Raw genomic sequence first — 20,890 nt, 5'->3', positions numbered from 1 at the left:
AAACTAGTAATTGAATATTGCGTATGGCATTGTCACAGAAGTACGGACGAAGAAGTCTCTCAGTGCTTTTGTTCGCATAATGAGCAAATAATCCACTATAAGAAGAAATATAATATTTATTAATCAATAGAAAACAATACGAAAAAAAAACAACAAACTAACATAAATGTTTTTAAGCGCAAATAAATGTCAAAATATCTGCTGGTAATTCGTCTATTCAGACTGCTTCACGTTTTATCATAGATGCTAGCTAGTCTTAAAAGACGTTTATCAGTATCTTACATCGAAATTCTATTGTTATACCTCATAGTTTCTATTTCTGAAACAAGAGTAAATTGAACTGATCTGTTGTTGCGAATAACAATGGATTTTAACGATTTTGACGTATAGACAAGCGGTGTTTCTAGACCCCAACCCCGGTTACCAGTGACCATTCGATATTTGGGGTTCTGCGGGTTGGATCCGACTTTTGTTTGAAAGATCAACGTATTTGAATGGTTGGACCCCCTTTCCCTCGAGTTGGAAACCCCCGGCTGAATCAGCGTTTGATTGCTCCTAAAAAGGGAGTTCTTAAATATTAAATTTGTATGTTTGTATGTGTCTGTAAGTCGGTTTTATCTATATTTCATAGTCAATATTGACCAGTATAGGGTTAAGAATGGTGTGTAAGTAAGTTATACACCTCGGGAGACGTCGTTTCTGGATAAGAAACACCTCCGGCGTCCGGCTGACGGGAATTATTATCTAGGAATACCTATCCCTCTGGGTATATCTATGATGTGCACAAAATTTCACAGTAAAGTTGTACATAGATATGTTGTTGTATGGTATTCATGTTATTATATTGTTAACACTGTATGACTCACTCCTTAACACAACATCATTATAGTTCTCGGGTGCAGGCTAGAACATGATAATTATATAATTGTACAAAAAGGGTCGCCGAGCGTTTCGAATACTTTAAAACTAACGGTAAAAAGTGGATAAATATCGTATTGCACTTATTGATAATTTGTAAACAATATGCTTACAAATTCAATTCTTCCACTCTCTATGTGGCATCATCAAGAATGGTTGTCCTTTTCTTGTTGTGGTAATCGGAAATTCAAAGGAAAGGCAAGAACATTTGACGACATAATTGAATGAGTAAGCCAGTAGTGAGATTAAACCAGGAAAAGAATAAATCGTGTAAGACTAAGACAAATATATTTATTACAAAGCGGAAATAAGAATAACTAGATAAGTTACAATTCATTAATAATATATACTTGGAATATATTTTTTTGGTTTAGTCATAAGGTACACAAAAGTCTAAACAACGCTGTAAATGCATTCGATATCCAATACTCGATAAAAACGTGTAACAATATAAAAATGTTAAACAGTTTAATAGTATTCACTGCTTATATGTTTTGGTTCACAGTATGTTTTAAGGTGATATGGTGAACTTTTATCTCAGATTTAGGCTCATATCTTAGTTACGCTGAAAGTGTTATAAACATCAAACAACTCCGATCCAAACTTCATCTGTACAGACATCTGGTCGTTGGCTGCCAGAAGAGCGTCGATAGTTAGTGATGCCATGTTATAGGTTTTATCAGTAAAAAGCCACCCCAAAACAGTTGTTCCCTTCATTACATTAAGGTGAGCGGATTTAAAGCCAGACATCATGCTAACAGATATTAAGTAAGTACCAGCTCCAGTAGTTGGAACAGTAAAAACACCCGTAGCCCGATCATATCCATCACCTAAGGCAGGAGCGTTAATGTCCTTGTCGTATTTGACATTAGTCCCTTGGGTCACTGGTATGATGCCTGATTGTAATGACAGTGAAAATGCAGCTGAAAAAAGATTTTCAATATATTATGAAAAAGGAAAAATATAGTATACATAAACGAACATATAGTACTCCTTTTAAAAATCATTTGACCTTAAATAATTTATAAATCAGAGAGGGTGTGATAGCAGCTTCTTTCTTCGAAATAGGATTGTCAACCGAGGCGAGTCAATATAGACAATTTTTTCCGATGGGTGACAATTTACTCTATCATCCGTAACTTTAAAATTGATAAGAAATGTGACAAAAGTGACGAAATATATGTTAGTTATGTAAAACCTCATAGCCAGAATAGGGCAAACGTTCTCCTTCGTATTAACCAATCAAAATCTGGTATATCATCGTAAGATTAATTACACAATTTATACCATTTACATGTAATTACAAGTTATAAGAAATTTTAAAATTAAATACATATTTAACGAGTTCTTTACAGTAACTACAATTTTGCTGCATTTCAAAGCTTTTCTGTTTGGAGTTGTACATGATTGTGCTCACAATATGAACTCAACCCCTTCTCTTCAAAACAAATATTTCAAAATCTGTTTGTAAAATAGTATAGAATGAATTGGTTGCAGTTACATTTTTGTAATGCTAATATATTGATCAATAGATGAAATTGATCTTTAAAATGATAAAAGAAAAAATTGAAGCTCTCGTCAGGTAATTTTCTTTAGTATGGATGCTTTATATATTTCAGGGAAGAAATATTGGCAATCTAAGTAACAAAATGTATAAATTTATGATAACGGCATACAGTTAAATTGCGAGTGCAAATTTTGTCTATGAGGGACAAACGTTGTCATTATAAAACAAGTTAAGATATCAAAACTTCTATTTCTAGTGTCGGTTCAGCAATATGAATTGAAATATGTAAAGTTAAATCTTAACGCCGACATAATTGTGTAAAGTTAAATCGTAAAGCCGACATAATTGTGTAACGTTATAACCTACACCCGACATAATTGTGTAAAGTTAGATCTTAAAGCCGACATAATTGTGTAATCATTATATTAGTCAAGACATCAAACGTTACTAAATTTGTTGATTGGGAATACCGACATATACATTTTTGTTTTTGATTAATGTGAACAAAACCATTCTGGCATATCAACACTACGAAATTATAGGACTTCAAATTAAAGACGACCATTAGTGATTTTGTTGTACACCAACATAACTGTCATTTAGCATGTTTATATTACCCTGTAATCAAATGTTATATATTGCCTTGAATATATATTTTTATATAGAATACGTATGATACCCTTGTTATTCGATGCTATCATAACCAAGCTGTAAGCTTATGAATATGTACGGGCATGATAAAAGGGTTTCGATCTTTGCCTTCGACCAAAACCTTTTATGACTTGAAGAATATGGTCTTCGCTAAATTATGCAATGTACGTAAACTTATTTCAAAATGGTAACAAAATCGTTTTCGAAATGCAAAAGACAAATCGAAAATTCCCGTGAAGATTGAATACATGTAGTAATGTATATGATAAGAAACATGGACAATGTATCGTATGTTAACAACCAAAGCAAGCTAGCGTCAAGCATAAGTTGATATAGTAAATGGGGAACCAAGGCAAACGTTTACTATCATGGTTAATCAAGGATGGTCGAAATGAGCTTTGTGCAAGATTCGTTTTAAAGTTATTTTAGTGGCTGATCCGTCTAAGGTTATTTGTTTTTCAGCCATAAAATATTCCTATGATAAACGGTCTTCTTGTTAAGTTAATGATAGTCGTATTTGTTAGTCAGATTAATCAACCGGATTTACTTGATACATTATTCGCTATCAATGCATACATATTTGTAAATTTTGGTCAAGTAATATCTTACCAGTACTTGCAAGACACATCGAAACAAACAAGATCCCTGTTAGAATCGGAGTCATTATAATTGTCTTTGAAGTTGATAAGCTTATCTGCAAGAAAGAACATTACCTAAATAATATGTATATGATTCCTAAATAGATAAATGTCACAAGGAACACATCGTACATGCATATGTTTAAACATGCATTCATCTTATTCAGTAAAAAAGTATAAACAAAAATATCGAACTCAAAAATAAATTTCAAAATGAAAAGTTCGTAAAACCTAACCGAATCAAACCCTCGATTATATCAAACAATGGAACAAACGTAAACGATATTTCAACTCTTCGACTTAAGGCGTTCCAAATGAATATAAATCCAATCTATCAATGTCAATCTAATGTAAAGGAAAAACAGATAAAGGTCAACAAACTTTGTTTTATACAACTTATTTTCTGAAATAATTAGTTTTGCTAAATCACTGAATATGTACATGATGTAAGTCCTTTTAATTTCAACTTTAGCAATTATTGAAGGAAACACAAACACTTACCTTTATAATTAATATTAGGCTTTAATGCAACAACTCTGAAGTTGAAGTTTTGTCAATCAAAGGTGTATGGATATTTGTATAAGAAGCAACAGTTTATATACCCTAAATCAATGTCATTCTGTACATATTCATTTTTCTTAGACGTCAAATGAAAAAAAAAACCAGGATGCAATTATTTGAAATTAAAAAATGTAATAGATAGGTTAATGCGTAGGAAGGATTTTAAGATGTTTATCGGTAAGATTGTCTTTTCTTCTAAACCAAGTGAAAAGCATTGCTTTACACCAGAAGATGTTATCATGAATCATAAAAATGCATAAATGAACATTTAAAGGGATAGATGTTCTAACATAAAGTATATTTAGATTTTCAAATAGAGAAGGGGTATTAACTTTGATTGATATCTAAATGTACCCTGTTTAAATTTGTGGTAATGTTTTTTTTTATTTGAATTACAGTGTTTTTTCTGCTTTAACTTTATGTTCTTTTGAAAAAGACATCATCAAAACATCTCGATCAATGGAAACATTTTCTAAAATTAATGATACAATACAGTTTTTAATAATGACCAGTTTATACGATACAAAAATCCAAATCGTTGAGTCTCTCTTAAGATTTTCAAATTGAATGCGAATTTTAGCAATATAACATAATCGTTAACTTATTGATGATTTTTTTAATGATGGTTTGCTTGAAAATAATCAACGGTATATACCTTGAAAATATTTCAAACTTATAAACCGAGATAAACAGGGAACATAGCGACATACAAGTAACAGCGTCAAAAGCCCAAACAAGTTATAAAAAGTATAGAGGAAACTTAATATTCAGCAAAACAAACCCTACTAAGTAAAAGGCGGATGTGGATAAAGAGCCTGTTAATATTAAAAGACAACTAAATTAAAACAAATCTTTTTTTAAGTTTAAAGGTGTATCACTCATCAATCTGATCTGCGTTTTTAAAGGTCAAACTCAATTCTAAAATGCAGCTCCAGAATCGGGTGGCCCGCTCTGTATTGATTCATTTTTTTTTTTAAAATACAAACAATAACAATTGTCCATGTATAAGGTTTCAGTATTAATACTCATTTACATATACTTTGATCCTCGAAATTGAATACATATTATTATGATGATATTCATTTAACAAGAACTAAATTTAGATTATTTACTACTAGAATAAGTTTGAGTATTCCAAATGAGAATTTAGATTACAATTGCTTGTCAGTTAAGTAAGAACTTTCTATATGTTTGTTAAAATTAGAGCATATACATTTTGTAAATAAATCTACGTCATCGGGGTCCACCTATTTGTGAAGAGTTTTTTGTATAACACTGAAGTCATATGCTCCTCTTGTCTGTTTATAACGTTGGCAATATATATTGTTTGATAGATGGACAAACACTGATTAAAGGGCGAATTGAACGATGACCCTATGATAGTTATAAATATATTTAAGAGATTTTTGCCTTCTCCTCCCCACCTCCTCCTCCTTCTCCTCTCCTCTTCCACGTGCTACTCGTCATCATCTCAATGTAAGTATATATTATTATGATTATAAATATAATATTTAAAGTTGCGTTGATAAACTTGTTGGTACTCTTCTTATGTAAGCTATCATGCAAATATGCATTGATTTCAACGTGGACACCATTATAAGTACCTGTAGGTCTTACTACCCTTGAATTCTAGTTTGAACATATATTTTCCTATTTAAATATTTCCCAGGTTTTAATGAAACCCTCTCATCCGCCTAAAAAAACTTTCAAAAGAAAGGATACCTTATAACAACCTATATCTTTTTGTTGAGGATCATACATTTTTTATACCATTGGTGGTTTATGTTTATAATTGAAAAATATAGTCCCCTAAGCACATTATACTTTCGCACAATCAAACATGTACAATTCGTTTGTCAAAATATAATCATCAACAATCCTTTGAAGCAAATCATTACGTTAATTGGGCATTATTTAGTATCTTGTTAATAATATAAATACATTTATTTTATTACTTATATTGAATATATCACAAATTTTCTACTATGGTTGGTCATATAAAGAATTCGATCCTTGCTCAGATTAACGAATAGTTTTTCTGTGTGAAGAAACGAATGTTTGGAATACCTGAAGTAAAGGTATTATTATTATTGATGATTAATTGTAAATTTTAGAGAATTGTCCGCAGAACAGCTACGAAACAACAGTTAAAAACCCCAACCAACACGATACGATGAACTATCATTCAGACGTAAATCACCTAATGTTCTGTCTGTCATTACAATATTTTGATGTATAATAGGCACATTAATAACTATACCAATATTCATGTATAATCACCCAAATAGTTTATGTAATTTGTAACATTTGTTCATTTATAACAAAAACCAAAGCCGTTAATACACCTATGATGTAATTCAAGTCACGAAATACTAAGAACATATTACGAAAGCAATACACAGTACACAACTTTCCTTGGACAGTATGGTGGTTTAGTTGCGGATAATAGGTTGCACTCCACTAGATATAGAAAATGTCCTGAAGGAACTCGTTTTACTTCTAAGACATAAGACCGGTTTTATTAAAACATGAATTGTGTCAACGAGAATATACTTTTGTTTCAAACGATATTGAAAAGATATGTAATACCATTTCCTGCGCTCTTTGGTTATATTTATTTACATTCAAAATTTAACTTTACAACTTTACATTAAATCTCATATTTTTTACATTTATAGAAATGCCTAATCGACAATGAGCTATTGTATACTCATATGTGTTACATTTGAAGGTTAACTTTTTGCTGTTAGTAAGAGCGTTTATCATTTAGATACATGTATCAATAAACTTATTTTCCATTGATAATAAACATTCTATGTATATATGAGAGCTTTCTTGAAAACTTTGCACTTAATCACCCTCTTCTATTTTTTTTGGCACCGGATTGATACGTAACTCCGATATTCGATTCATAACTTTACACCCACCACCCTCCGCATCGCTATTTCCTTGCCACCTAAATACCATCCCCCATCCGTCGTAACTCTTAATTTATCATGCATGGATACTTGCCAATGTTAAAACATCACATATAAAGCCAATAGTAAACTTTGAATTGATAAACACTGCTATGTATGTAATATTTGTTTAGGGTGACGTGACTAAAATCAATTCAACTCCTTCAATTTCCATAAAATTTATACATAATATTTACTTTAACCCTTTGACAAAAATCGTTAAATTTCAAGAAAACTACATACTATAACGAGATGAAAATCAGGATTTAAGTAAACAAACATTTGTCAGGACTTTCTTTTATTTCAAAATAAAATTAAAGACCAAATCAAATAAGCATAATAAACTTAGCTGAGTATGAAATAGCATATTGTTATTGATTCCACGAGGGTATAATCATACTTGCACTATATATTTCTATATTTATGACAAAAACACAGTTATGCCCCATAGTGTAATTAAATTATGTAAGGACGAAGTACTGAGATATTATGGCATTATGTGTTTTTGAATCATTACATATATATTTATTGTTATTGTAAAGTTCATAATAAAATAGTGTTGACCAAGAGATGCAGGGCGATATCAATTTAACAATAAATCAAAAAAGAAATGTTCTTCTGAGAGTCAAAAAGAATATAACCAAATTCATAAGACAGAACTCACATCAAGAAATGACGCATGGATTTATAGTTAATGCAGTTACCCATTTCACATTTTCTTTTATATTTATCAAGAACCTTCGGTTAACTTCGATATTTTTTTTTACTAAAACTGTTATTCCCTCAAAATGATAGGCCATAATTTGTCATATTTTCCGATAATTAGTTACTAATTTAAATTGCAAAAAAAAACAACCTTATTCCAAAAATAAGTGAGCTATTCATTTAATCGTTATTTCAATAAAACCTCTTCTTTTGAAGGCTTTTGCAGAAATTCTACACAAATATGTATTCATAATACGTAGTAGATTATTTACTTATACGATCAAAACTTGACCGATTTTCTTTTGAATGACTAAGTTCTGTAAAATGAGGCAGTCATTAAAATAGTTTGTAATTGCAATCCAACTATACTGTCTCTGATACATGTCAAAAATGAGACTAGTACCAAAAACTTCTTCAGTCTTATTTTGATGTAATTTTCAATTTTTGTCTTAAAACTGATCGTATCACACGAAACCATACATGTAAAGAAAATGAAAAGAACATAAAAGTTTGTTTTTCTTTTAAGCAGATTATAAGTGTTAAAATGTACGTGTCATTTTGAATGTCTGGAAGTACCTATCAGCCACGTCTGCCTATTCTCCAGGACCCAACACATCGTGTTTCTGCAGTACAGAATAGGACAAACTCTATAATATTCCGTGGCTCATATGAAGAGTGGGTGCTTCATCAGGGGTCCTGACCCAATCCTTCATATTGTACTAAGCTTTGACTACCGATCTAGTCAGTATTTCTTTTAAGTTCCGATGTCTACTTTACGCCACCATTGGTGGTTTTGGAAATAGCTCCCTACATTTCACATTGCTAACTAGTTTTCTATAATGTTTTCGTAAAGCTTTATTTATATTTCATAACGAGAAGTGATATTTAGTTAGGTTTGGTGTAGCTCTTACATGTAATATCAAGGATACCGGTATTCCTGAACCTCAACCCTTTATGTACGACTGTATCGAGAAAAATTATTTCTTCGATTGAAATTTCAAACGTAAACTTTATTAAGGGTGATGATCATTTGCTATTTAAAAAAAACTCCTCAATTTCTTCTCGTGATGAATGAGCTATTATAAACGCATCATCCCTATACCTTCCGTAAAATAAGATTTTTTTTTATACTTATATAATTCAATAATTTCATTGATAAATTAGAATGCTCTAATATCGCAAATTTCTGGGCTGTATTTACTTCCCATACTTGCGTACATGTTTTATTATTTAAATATTTCTTTTACATTATAGTATATATTTTTTTCAGTTGAAAAAGGATGAAAGTGTCTCATATGTCTTAAAGGCATGAATCTAATATGGTTTTAAAGATTTTTTATATTGTATATGATGATATATATTGGATCGTGACACTATAATAAATTATTTGCTTACTTACTTACTTACTTACTGTATAATGTCAAGATAAGTGTTATGTTACATAATGTACATGTATCTACCCAAACAAGTGAAATATAAAAATTCTTGACTTCTGATCGTTATTTAAATCTTATCACTCTATGTCGATGCTGTGTGAAAAATAAAGTAATTTAACTTATCAGTATGCTTCCATCCATAGATGATTAGTTGATTTATTATTAATTATTGTGCTTTGCATACACCTTATTGCTATAATATGAATATCTCCGCCATTACTAACTGTACATCACAAATGTTCCATGTAAAAATTTATTTTATGATACAAAAAATCTGATGCAACACTGGAAAATTAATTGTTGTATAACGTCAACAGTTGAAGAGGGACAGACTCTTAGGTCAGCTGGGACAATTAGGGGGGGGGGGGGGGGCGACTTCTCCAGTAATGCTTTAGTTACTCCCTACATAATACATTAATCAACCAAAAAGTAATTATCATCACCAAAAAAAAAGAAAATTGTAGGACCTGATGATGTGAATAAATTGAAATCAGACATATCAAATGCAACTCTTAGTGCTGTTGATATATCAATTGATAATGACTGCTGATCGCCACTGTTTTCAAACTGGGACTCTTATACTATGATAGTCCCAGGTCCAACAACCAGTGGCAGATCAACCAAATATTCCCAGAAAAAGGGTGTGGGGCGGGGCCCTCTTAATTCGCCTCTGACTACAGAATCAATCATCATGTACGAGTACATCAAACTGTCTACCTCACATGCGAACATCTTTTTGGAGCTCGCTATATTTCAAGTATTTGGTTTTGAAGGAAATATATAAATTGCTGCCTTCAATAATAATATCATCTATAGTTGTGGACGTCCAGCTAGACATGCTAGAGGGGTCATGAACTGTACATTGTAAAAAGCTATTATTGAAACAGCTGACACTTTTGTGAATTGAAACCCTTACCAATAAATATACCGTGATACTTGGTGTAGGCTTCTTTGCATACAAGAAACCATATTGCTCACCTAGTAGGTTTTGTATTCTTCTAATCTGTCAGTTGTTTTGTATTGTAGGATTTGTTTATTTACACCAGAAATCAACCAAGCGGTGAAAGCGTAAGAAACGAATTGACATCTTCGGAAATTCCGTGATTTTAACATTTTCTAATCAATATGTCCAAGCAATAAAAATAAATGGTTATCATTTTTATTCATAGAGCATACGGTTTGTGTATTTTCTATTTTAAATCTGAGATAACGAGGAAAATCTAACACCAAAGTATCCCAATCATACAACCGTTTGAATACACATTGTTAAGTGTAGACAATGTGTATTAGTGTTTTATTTTTGCAGAATATCAATGATACATAAATATACAGACTCGTAACAAATTTACAACATAATTATAGAATATTGCATTATTTCATTATCGCACAGGTATATTGTTGTAATTAATTGCACCCACATTGACAGTGCTTCGTTAATTAACATTAAAGCTCTTTACGAGAGCAAATGAACACTTCTTTATAATTTATATACCCTTCCGGATTACCCTGCTTACCCTTCCGGAGCACCTGAGGTAACCCCTAGTTTCTGGTTGGGTTCGTGTTGATTATTCTTTAATGTATGTTGTGTCATGTTTACTATTGTTTTACTGTTTGTCTGTTTCATTTTTATTCATGGCGTTGTCAGTTTGTTTTGGATTTATGAGTTTGACTGTCCCTTTGGTATCTTTCGTCCCTCTTTTATATCGATGACCTACATCATGATTTGTATCCGACACGACATATGGACGCGTTGACATATAATGGATATCACTCAACAAAAGCCAATCAAACGTTAATAAGGCCTTCATTTCCCCCAGAATCATACTGGAAGGAACCACGAAGCAGTCATTAAATAGTATTTATAACCAATGAAATACCGTTAACAGATTTACCACATTGCACATGTCCAGTGTCTGACTAATCAGACTGTATCACCTTATATGATAAAGGGTATGATAAAGGGTGCGCATCAAAGTTGCGCGATATGGATTAAACAGCAGGCTATTTATCAAATATTCAAAACTACTGTATTTACTACTAAATGTATGATAAATGTATATATTATATGAACAAATTTCTTGAAATACAATTGTACAACATTTTATTGCATTATGTTTTAATCAATTCAACCGTCTAGACTTCTTTTTATCGACTACTATGGATTGTATTTCATTGTTCTGTTTTCGTTATATCTTTTAATGTATTATTGACGAAAAAAATTATCAACATTTATATTTATCAATTTCTGATTATATACACAGTATGATTTGTATATAGCAAAACCTAAAATTGTTAGTAAATAAATCAAACCAAAATAATTTTTGTCAATTTTTTTTAATCGTAGGGTTAGTTGCTTTGACGTTACTGTAACATTTAAATTTGATTTATCAAAAACTCATAAATTCTTTTCCAAATTTAGAAAAAAAACTTATAAGATATAAGATATCTTATAAACTTTATAGATATCTTCTAAAGATTAAAAGATATCTTAAAAAGTATTTGAGATATCTTATAGACAATTTCTATATACGATATCTTATATAGTTTATAAGATATCTTATATAGTTTATAAGATATCTAAAAAAGTTTATAAGATATCTTATATAGTTTATGAGATATCTTATAAAGACAACTATATAATTTATCTGATAAATCATATGAGATATCTTATGAATTATATAAGATATCTTATAAACTATATAAGATATCTTATAAAAATCAATATAAGATATCTTATAAACTATATAAGCTTTCTTATAAACTATATGAGATATCTCATAAACTATATAAGATATCTTATATATTATATGAGAAATCTTATATATTATATGAGATATCTTATATATTATATAAGATATCTTATAAACTATATAAGATATCTTATAAAGTTAATGAGATATCTTTAAGTACGAATAAATAACAAAACGGCTTGCCATGTACTTTACATAGACCGTATGTATTATTCTGTTTCCATTTAAAAAATAAGTGTTTTTGGTTATATGAATTGTTAAAGTTTACATCTATATATTTTCAACTTATATCTCGTAAATAAATTTGGTTAATACTAAGGTTCTCGTTAATTTGTAAACTACATATCCATTTACTAACAACATTTGATGGTTCAGTTTTATCTTTACTAATTGACTTATTCAATAAATGTGTTGGAAAGCTTGACCCCTCAATGTAATTACATTTCCAGATTAGTTTATGTTATGAATATTAACAATGCTTTTAATAGAACTTTCAGACTTACATCTGAAGCCAGTATTTTGGGAATACCTTTTTCAAAAATTTATTACTGCAATCAAATTAATCTTGCAGTCTAGTTTTTGCCAAACAAATGTTGAGATATATTATTAGTGACATTTTTTTATTTACAAATATCAAACAACTATCTTATCATTATTTCATACCATCCACACTACTATATTTTACATATAGTCATCAATCATAAATATAAAGTCGCCCTTGTATCATGTTGAACAATCGTACGTCCATTTTGCGTGCATATGTTTTCATCTCGAATGAAAAGTACATTTTAAACAATCATAAACAGCTTAAAAAAAACTGATATGCCCTTTTTATTTTCTTTGCTTCGTGTGATACGATCAGTTTTAAGATGCAAATGAATAAAACATAAAATTAAGAAGGAAGTAGTGTTTGGTAGTGGTATCTTTCGACAATTTTGTGTGATGGCATTTAACAACTTTATTTTTCATTACTTAGTCCTTCAAAGGTAAATCCGGTTATGATTTGTTCGTTAACATATTTTTATTCTAGAACTTGATGTGACTGTCGTTAAATTAAGATTTTTAGCGCTAAAAAAACAGGTACAATTCATCATTTTCTTTATTTGACCATCTCTGTACCTAGTCAGTAATATGACTATTGTTGTCAATTCGTTTCAAGTATATATCATTTGATTTTGCCATGGATTAGGGATATCCGATTGAATTTTCCTCGGAGTTTAGTATTTTTATATTTTTACTTTTTTCTTCATGCCTTAAATATATCAATGTTTTTTAACTTGCGTGAACGCCTTCAACATGATAGATTAAAACGAAATTATTACTTACATGAAAAGCTGACTTATTTTTGTAATAACTTTATTTTGCAATTTAAATTAGTTACTTCGGAAAACATGAAAAAATATGGCCTCCCCAATGTAATTCGTTATCTTCATTTCAAATGATTTTTCGAAAACCAGTCCTCAAAATTCTACTTGAATGGCAAGGAAATAGCGATGTGGAGGATGATTGGTGTAAAGTTATGAATCGCATATCGAATTAACGTAACAATCCTGTGTCAAAAACAAAAACAAAAGGGTGTGATTAAGTGCAAAGTATGCAAGAACTCTCATATACACATATAGTTTTTGTTACTAATTGAAAATAAGTTTATTGATACCTAAATGATAAACGTTCTTACATATACTACCGGCAAATAGTCAAATTTACCATTTATTTGTCTATAATAGCTCATTGTCGATAAGGGCATTTCTGTAAAAAATATGAGATGTGATGTAAAATTGTAAAATTATATTATGAATGTAAATAAATATTACCAAAAAGGGCAGGAAAGGGTATTATACAGATTTCCTTAGTTTTCAATATCATTTGAAACAAAAGTATATTTCGTTGACACACTTCATGTTTTAATAAAACCGGCCTTATATATTAGAAGTAAAACGAGTTCCTATCAGACATTTTCTATATCTAGTCGAATGCAACCTATAATCAGAAAATAAACCACCCTAAAGTCCAAGTAAAGTTGGGCACTGTGTATTGCTTTCGTAATATGTTCTTAGTATTCCGTGACGTGAATTATATCATAGGCGTATTAATCAGCTTTGGTTTTTGTTAAACATGCACAAATATTAAAAAACTATATACAATATTGGGGTGATAAAACATGTATGTTGGTATGGTTATTAATTGCCTCTAATACATCAAAATCTTGTAATGAAAGAAAGATAATTGGGAGGTTTATTTTTTTTTGAATGATAGTTCATCGAATCGTATGATTTTTTTTAACTGTTGTTTTGTAGCTGTTCTGCGGACAATTCTCTAAAATTTTCGTTTAATCATCAATAATAATAATGTTTTTACCTCAGTTATTCCAAACATTTGTTTCTTCACATAGAAACAACTGTTCGTTAATCTGAGCAACGAATTCTTTAAATGACGAACCATATTAGAAAATATGTGATATATTAATTAAATACAATCAATGTATTTAGAGTACACATAATAATATCCACTGAACATAATGATTTGCTTCAAAGGATTGCTTTTGTTTATTTTTTTAACAGAAGTATTGTTCATGTATGATTGTGCGAAAGTAAAATGTGTTTAGGGGACTATATTTTTCAGTTATAAACATAAACCACAATGATATAAAAATGTAAGATAATAAAAAAAAACATATAGGTTGTTATACGGGTATCCTTTCTTTTTTGAATTTTTTTTTGGGGGGAGTGAGAGGGTTTCATTTAACCTGAGGAATAATATGAAAATATTTGCCTTTGAGCACATCATGATTTTCAAGCTAGAATTCACAGGCAAGTAAAACCTACAAGTACTTATGATGGTGTTCACGTTGAAATCAATGCACATTTGCATAGCTTACATTAGGGGTACCAACAAGTTTATAAACAGAACTTTTAATTATTATATTCGTATTCAGATTAATATACTCTAACATTGCGATAATGACGAAGAAGAGTAGGAGCGGAGTAGGAGGTGGAGGTGGCGAAGAGGGGGAGAAAAAATCTCTTAAATATATTTATAACTATCATAGTGTCTTCGTTCAATTAGCCCTTTAATCAGTGTTGGTCCATCTATCAATCAATATATATTGCCAACGTTAAAAACCAATAAGAGGAGCATATGACTTTCGTGTTTTACAAAAAGCTCTTCACAAATAGGTGGTCCTTGATGAGGTAGATTGATTAAAATAATTTAACCCCTGTTGAAAGTGTTTTTATCCTACTTGCTCCAACTTCAACAAACGTATAGAAAGTTCTCACTTAATTGTCAAACAATTCTTATCTAAATTTTCATTTGTAATACTCACGATAAATCTTGAAGTAAATATTCTAAATTTAGTTCTTGCCATTTAAATATCATCATAATAATATGTGTTCATTTTTCGATGATTAAAGTATATATGAATGAGTAAACCCTTAATGCTGATACCTTATACATGGACAATTGTTATTGTTTGTATTTTTTTTAAATACTATGTTTAACTTTGAAAAATACTATACATTTCATAAAGGAATATTGCAAAAAGAAGACTTGAAGTATTGTTTAAGGAAATTTTTTTTTTTTTAATTTTTGTGTTTTTTTTTCATTTTTTTTAAATAAATCAAAACAAAAGGGGGCCATCCGTTTCTGGAGCTGCAGTTTAGAATTGAGGTTCACCTTTAAAAATAAAATGCGGATCAGATTGATGAGTGATAAACCTATAAATTTATGAATGTAGTTATCTTTTTATATTAACAGGCTCTTTACCCAGATCAGCCTTTTACTTAGTAGGGCTTGTTTTGCTCAGTCTTAAGTTTCCTCTATACTTTTTATAACTTGTTCGTGCTTTTGACGCTGTTAATTGTATGTCGCTAAGTTCCCTGTGTATCACGGTTTATGAGTTTGAAATGTCTTCAATTACCGTTGATTCTTTTTGAACAAATCATAATTAAAAAAAATCATCAATTAGTAAACGATATTGTTATATTGCTAAACTTCGCATTAAATTTGATAATCTAATTAGGTGAGACTCCACGACCTGGATTTTTGTATCGTATGAACTGGTCATTATTAAGAATTTTATTTTATCATTAACCATAAGAAAAGTGTTTATTGATCGAGATGTTTTGATGATGTCTTTTTCAAAAGAAGATAAAGGTAAAACAGGAAGAATACTGCGATTCAAAAAAACAACAACATTACTACAAATTAAACAGGGCACATTAAGATGTCAATCAAAGGTATTACCCCTTCTCTATTTGAAAATCTACATATAATTTATGTTAGAACATCTTTACCTTTAAATGTTCATTTGTGGTATTTTCAAGATACATGATAGCATCGTTTGGTGTAAAGCAATGCTTTTCACTTGGTTTAGAAGAAAAGACAACTTTACTGATAAACATCTTAAAATGCTTCCTATGCATTAACATTTCTATAACATTTTTTTAATTGTAAACAATTGCATCCTGTTTGTTTCATTTGATGTGTACGAAAAATGAATATTTATGACAGCGATTTAGGGTATATAAACTGTTGCTTCTTAAACATATTTCCATACACCTTTGATTGACAAAACTTCAACTTCAGAGTTGTAACAGCAGAGCCGTATATTCATCATAAAGGTAAGTGTTTGTGTTTCCTTTAATAGTTGCTACAGTTGAAATTACAAGGACTTACATATTGAGTGAGTATTTATTTCAGAAAATAAGTTGTATTAAACAATATTTTGTTCACCTTTACTTGTTTTTTCCTTTACATTAGATTTACATTGATAGATTTGGCACATCTATTTAAAATTTTGAATTAACTTCATTTCGAACGTCTTAAATCGAAGAGTTGACATATAGTTTACGCTTGTTCCGTTGTTTGATATAACCAAGTTTTTGATTTGGTAAGGTTTTACGAACTTCTTTATTTTTCTAAATTTATTTTTTAGTTCGATATTTGTGTTTATACTTTTTTACTGACTGTGATGAATGCATGTTTAAACATATGCATGTACGATGGTTTCCTTGTGACATTTATCTATTTAAGAATCATATACATATTATTTATGTAATTTTCTTTCTTGCAGATAAGTTATCAACTTCAAAGACAATTATAATGACTACTATTCTAACAGGGATCTTGTTTGTGTCGATGTGTCTTGCAAGTACTGGTAAGAATTTAATTGACAAAAATTTACAAATATGTATACATTGATAGCGAAAAGTGTTTCAAGAAGATCCAGTTGCTTAATCTGACTAAAAAATACGACTCTCATTAACGTAACAAGAAGACAGCTTGTCATAGGATTATTTTGTGGCTGCAAAACAAATAACTTTAGACGGATCAGCCACTAAAATAACTTTAAAACGAGTCTTGCACAAAGTTCACTTCGACCATCCTTGTTAAACCATGATAGTTAACGTTTGCCTTGGTTCACCATTTTCTCCATCAACTAATGCATGGCGCTAGATTTCATTGGTTGTTCATACGATAAATTGTTAATGTTTTTTAACATATACATTACTACATGTATTCAATCTTCACGGGAATATTCGATTTGTCTTTTGTATTTCGAAAACGGGTTTGTTACAAGTTTAAAATAAGTTTACGTACATTGCGTAATTAAACAAAGACCATATTATTCAAGTCATAAAATCTTTTGGTCGAAGGCAAAGGTCGAAACCGTTTTATCATGTAGCAGCCTGTAAATATTCATAAGCTTACAGTTTCGTTATGATAGCATCGAATAACAATGATGTCATACGTATTATAAATAGGAATATAGTTACGGCAATAATTAACATTTGATTACGGTGTTATATAAACAGCTAAATGACAGTAATGTAAATGTATAACAATAAAACTGATGGTCGTCTTTAATTTAGAGTCCTATTATTTCTTCTTGGTGTAAAAACAAAAATGAACCTGCATTAGGAATCCGTAGTTCTGATATGCCAGGATAGTTTTGTTCGCATTTATAAAAATCAAAAATGTATATGTCGGTATTACCAATCAACAAATATAGTATGATGTTTTGACTAATATACTAATTAGTTTATAATTACACAATTATGTCGACTTTAAGATCTAACTTTACACAATTATGTTGGCTTTACGATCTAACTTTACACAATTATGTCGGCTTTACGATCCAACTTTACACAATTATGTTGGCTTTACGATCTAACTTTACACAATTATGTTGGCTTTACGATCTAACTTTACACAATTATGTCGGCTTTACGATCCAACTTTACACAATTATGTTGGCTTTACGATCTAACTTTACACAATTATGTCGGCTTTACGATCCAACTTTACACAATTATGTTGGCTTTACGATCTAACTTTACACAATTATGTTGGCTTTACGATCTAACTTTACACAATTATGTCGGCTTTACGATCCAACTTTACACAATTATGTTGGCTTTACGATCTAACTTTACACAATTATGTCGGCTTTACGATCCAACTTTACACAATTATGTTGGCTTTACGATCTAACTTTACACAATTATGTCGACGTAAAGATCTAATTTTACATAATTATGTCGACGTAAAGATCTAACTTTACACAATCATGTCGACGTAAAGATCTAATTTTACATAATTATGTTGGCTTTACGATCTAACTTTACACAATTATGTCGGCTTTACAATCCAACTTTACACAATTATGTTGGCTTTACGATCTAACTTTACACAATTATGTCGTCTTTACGATCCAACTTTACACAATTATGTTGGCTTTACGATCTAACTTTACACAATTATGTCGACGTAAAGATCTAATTTTACATAATTATGTCGGCTTTACGATCCAACTTTACACAATTATGTTGGCTTTAAGATCTAACTTTACACAATTATGTTGGCTTTACGATCTAACTTTACACAATTATGTCGGCTTTACGATCCAACTTTACACAATTATGTTGGCTTTACGATCTAATTTTACACAATTATGTCGGCTTTACGATCCAACTTTACACAATTATGTTGGCTTTACGATCTAACTTTACACAATTATGTCGACGTAAAGATCTAATTTTACATAATTATGTCGGCGTAAAGATCTAACTCTACATAATTATGTCGGCGTAAAGATCTAATTTTACATAATTATGTTGACGTAAAGATCTAATTTTACACAATTATGTCGGCGTAAAGATCTAATTTAATAATTCAATTCATATTGCTGAATCGACACTAAAAATAGAAGTTTTGATATCTTAACTTGTTTTATAATGACAACGTTTGTCCCCCATAGACAAAATTTGTGCTCATAATTAAACTATATGCAATTATCATAAATTTATACATTTTGTAACTTAGATAGCCAAGCTTTCTTCCCAGAATATATAAAACATATATACTAAACAAATTGCCTGACGAGAGCTTCAAAGTTTTTCTTTTATCATTTTAAAGATTAACTTCGTCTATTGATCCTTATATTAGCATTACAAAAATGTAACGGTAACCAATTCCTTCTATACTTACTTTACAAACAGATTTTGAAATATTTGTTTTGAAGAGAAAGAATAAAGTTCATATTGCTAGCACAATCATGTACAACTCTAAACACAAAAGCTTTGAAATGCAGCAAAATGGATTTACTGTAATGAACTCGTTAAATATGTATATAATTTCAAAATTTCTTATAACGTGTTGCTAAATGGTATCAATCGGTAATTAATCTGACATGAAATAACAGATTTTGATTGGTTAATACGAAGGAGAACGTTTGCCCTACCTATAAGGGTTTACATGAATAACACACATCTCGTCACTTTTGTCACATTTCTTATTATTTTTAAAAGTAACGGATGAAAATATTGTCTATGTTGACTCGCCCTGGTTGACAATGCTATTTCGAAGCGGCTATCACACTCTCTCTGATTTATAAATTATTTAAGGTCAAATGATTTTTAAAAGGCATACTATATGTTCGTTAATGTATGTGTATACTTTTTCCTTTCTCATAATGTATTGTAAATCTTTTTCAGCTGCATTTTCGCTGTCATTACAATCAGGCATCATACCAGTGAGCGCAGGAACTAATGTGAAATACAACAAGGACATTAATCTTCCCGCAAATAGTGGATATGATAAGGCTACGGGTGTTTTTACTGTTCCAACTACTAACGGAGCTGGTACTTACATAATATCTGTTACCATGATGTCTGGCTTTAAATCCGCTCACCTTAATGTAATGAAGGGAACAACTATTTTGGGGTGGCTTTTCACTGATAAAACTTATAACATGGCATCACTAACTATCGACGCTGTTCTGGCAGCCAACGAGCAGATTTCTGTACAGATGAAGTTTGGATCGGAGTTGTTTGATGTTTATAACACTTTCAGCGTAACTAAGATAGCCTAAATATGAGACAATAGTTTACCATATCACCCTACAACATACCGTGGACCAAAACATATAATAAGCAGTGAATACTATTAATAAAAGTTTACCATTTTTATATTGTTATACTTTTTTTTATCGAGTTTTGGATATCAAGTGCATTTAAGGTGATATGGGTGTCTTCCTCCATCTTGGATTGTAAAAAAACAGAGAACCAAAGGTTCATATTTTCTATCAAGTTAGCAAAATTTGATGCAGGAATACAGATATTTATTGCGAATTTTCATTTAAAACAACCAATTTATAAGAATATAACTTATAAATATTAATATTTTTCCAGACGTTGATTATTTTCGGTTGTTTTTAATTTTTTTTTAAAATTGGCATTTTCAGGGAAGATAACTCTAAAACAGT

The 20,890-nt window shown here is 30.2% G+C and overlaps 2 protein-coding genes across 2 annotated transcripts; one reads left to right on the top strand and one right to left on the bottom strand.

Moving 5' to 3' along the window:
- Positions 1 to 1,467: 1,467 nt before the first annotated feature.
- LOC134697607 (uncharacterized) lies at positions 1,468 to 5,742 on the bottom strand. The gene is made up of 3 exons (XM_063559890.1): positions 5,686 to 5,742; positions 3,686 to 3,770; positions 1,468 to 1,841 (listed from the first exon to the last, which is right to left on the bottom strand). Exons 1-3 carry the CDS (start codon positions 5,740 to 5,742, stop codon positions 1,468 to 1,470), a joined length of 516 nt encoding a protein of 171 aa, XP_063415960.1.
- Positions 5,743 to 16,662: 10,920 nt separating this feature from the next.
- Positions 16,663 to 20,594, top strand: LOC134695849 (uncharacterized). Its single transcript, XM_063557292.1, has 3 exons — positions 16,663 to 16,745; positions 17,198 to 17,281; positions 20,121 to 20,594. The coding sequence occupies exons 2-3, from the start codon at positions 17,227 to 17,229 to the stop codon at positions 20,495 to 20,497; spliced, it is 432 nt and encodes a 143-aa protein (XP_063413362.1). The 5' UTR covers positions 16,663 to 16,745; positions 17,198 to 17,226; the 3' UTR covers positions 20,498 to 20,594.
- Positions 20,595 to 20,890: the final 296 nt, after the last annotated feature.

Source organism: Mytilus trossulus, chromosome 14 (genome assembly GCF_036588685.1).
Source record: "Mytilus trossulus isolate FHL-02 chromosome 14, PNRI_Mtr1.1.1.hap1, whole genome shotgun sequence".
In the NCBI taxonomy this organism is placed as follows: domain Eukaryota; kingdom Metazoa; phylum Mollusca; class Bivalvia; order Mytilida; family Mytilidae; genus Mytilus; species Mytilus trossulus.
This window is presented reverse-complemented; position numbering and strand designations above follow the sequence as displayed.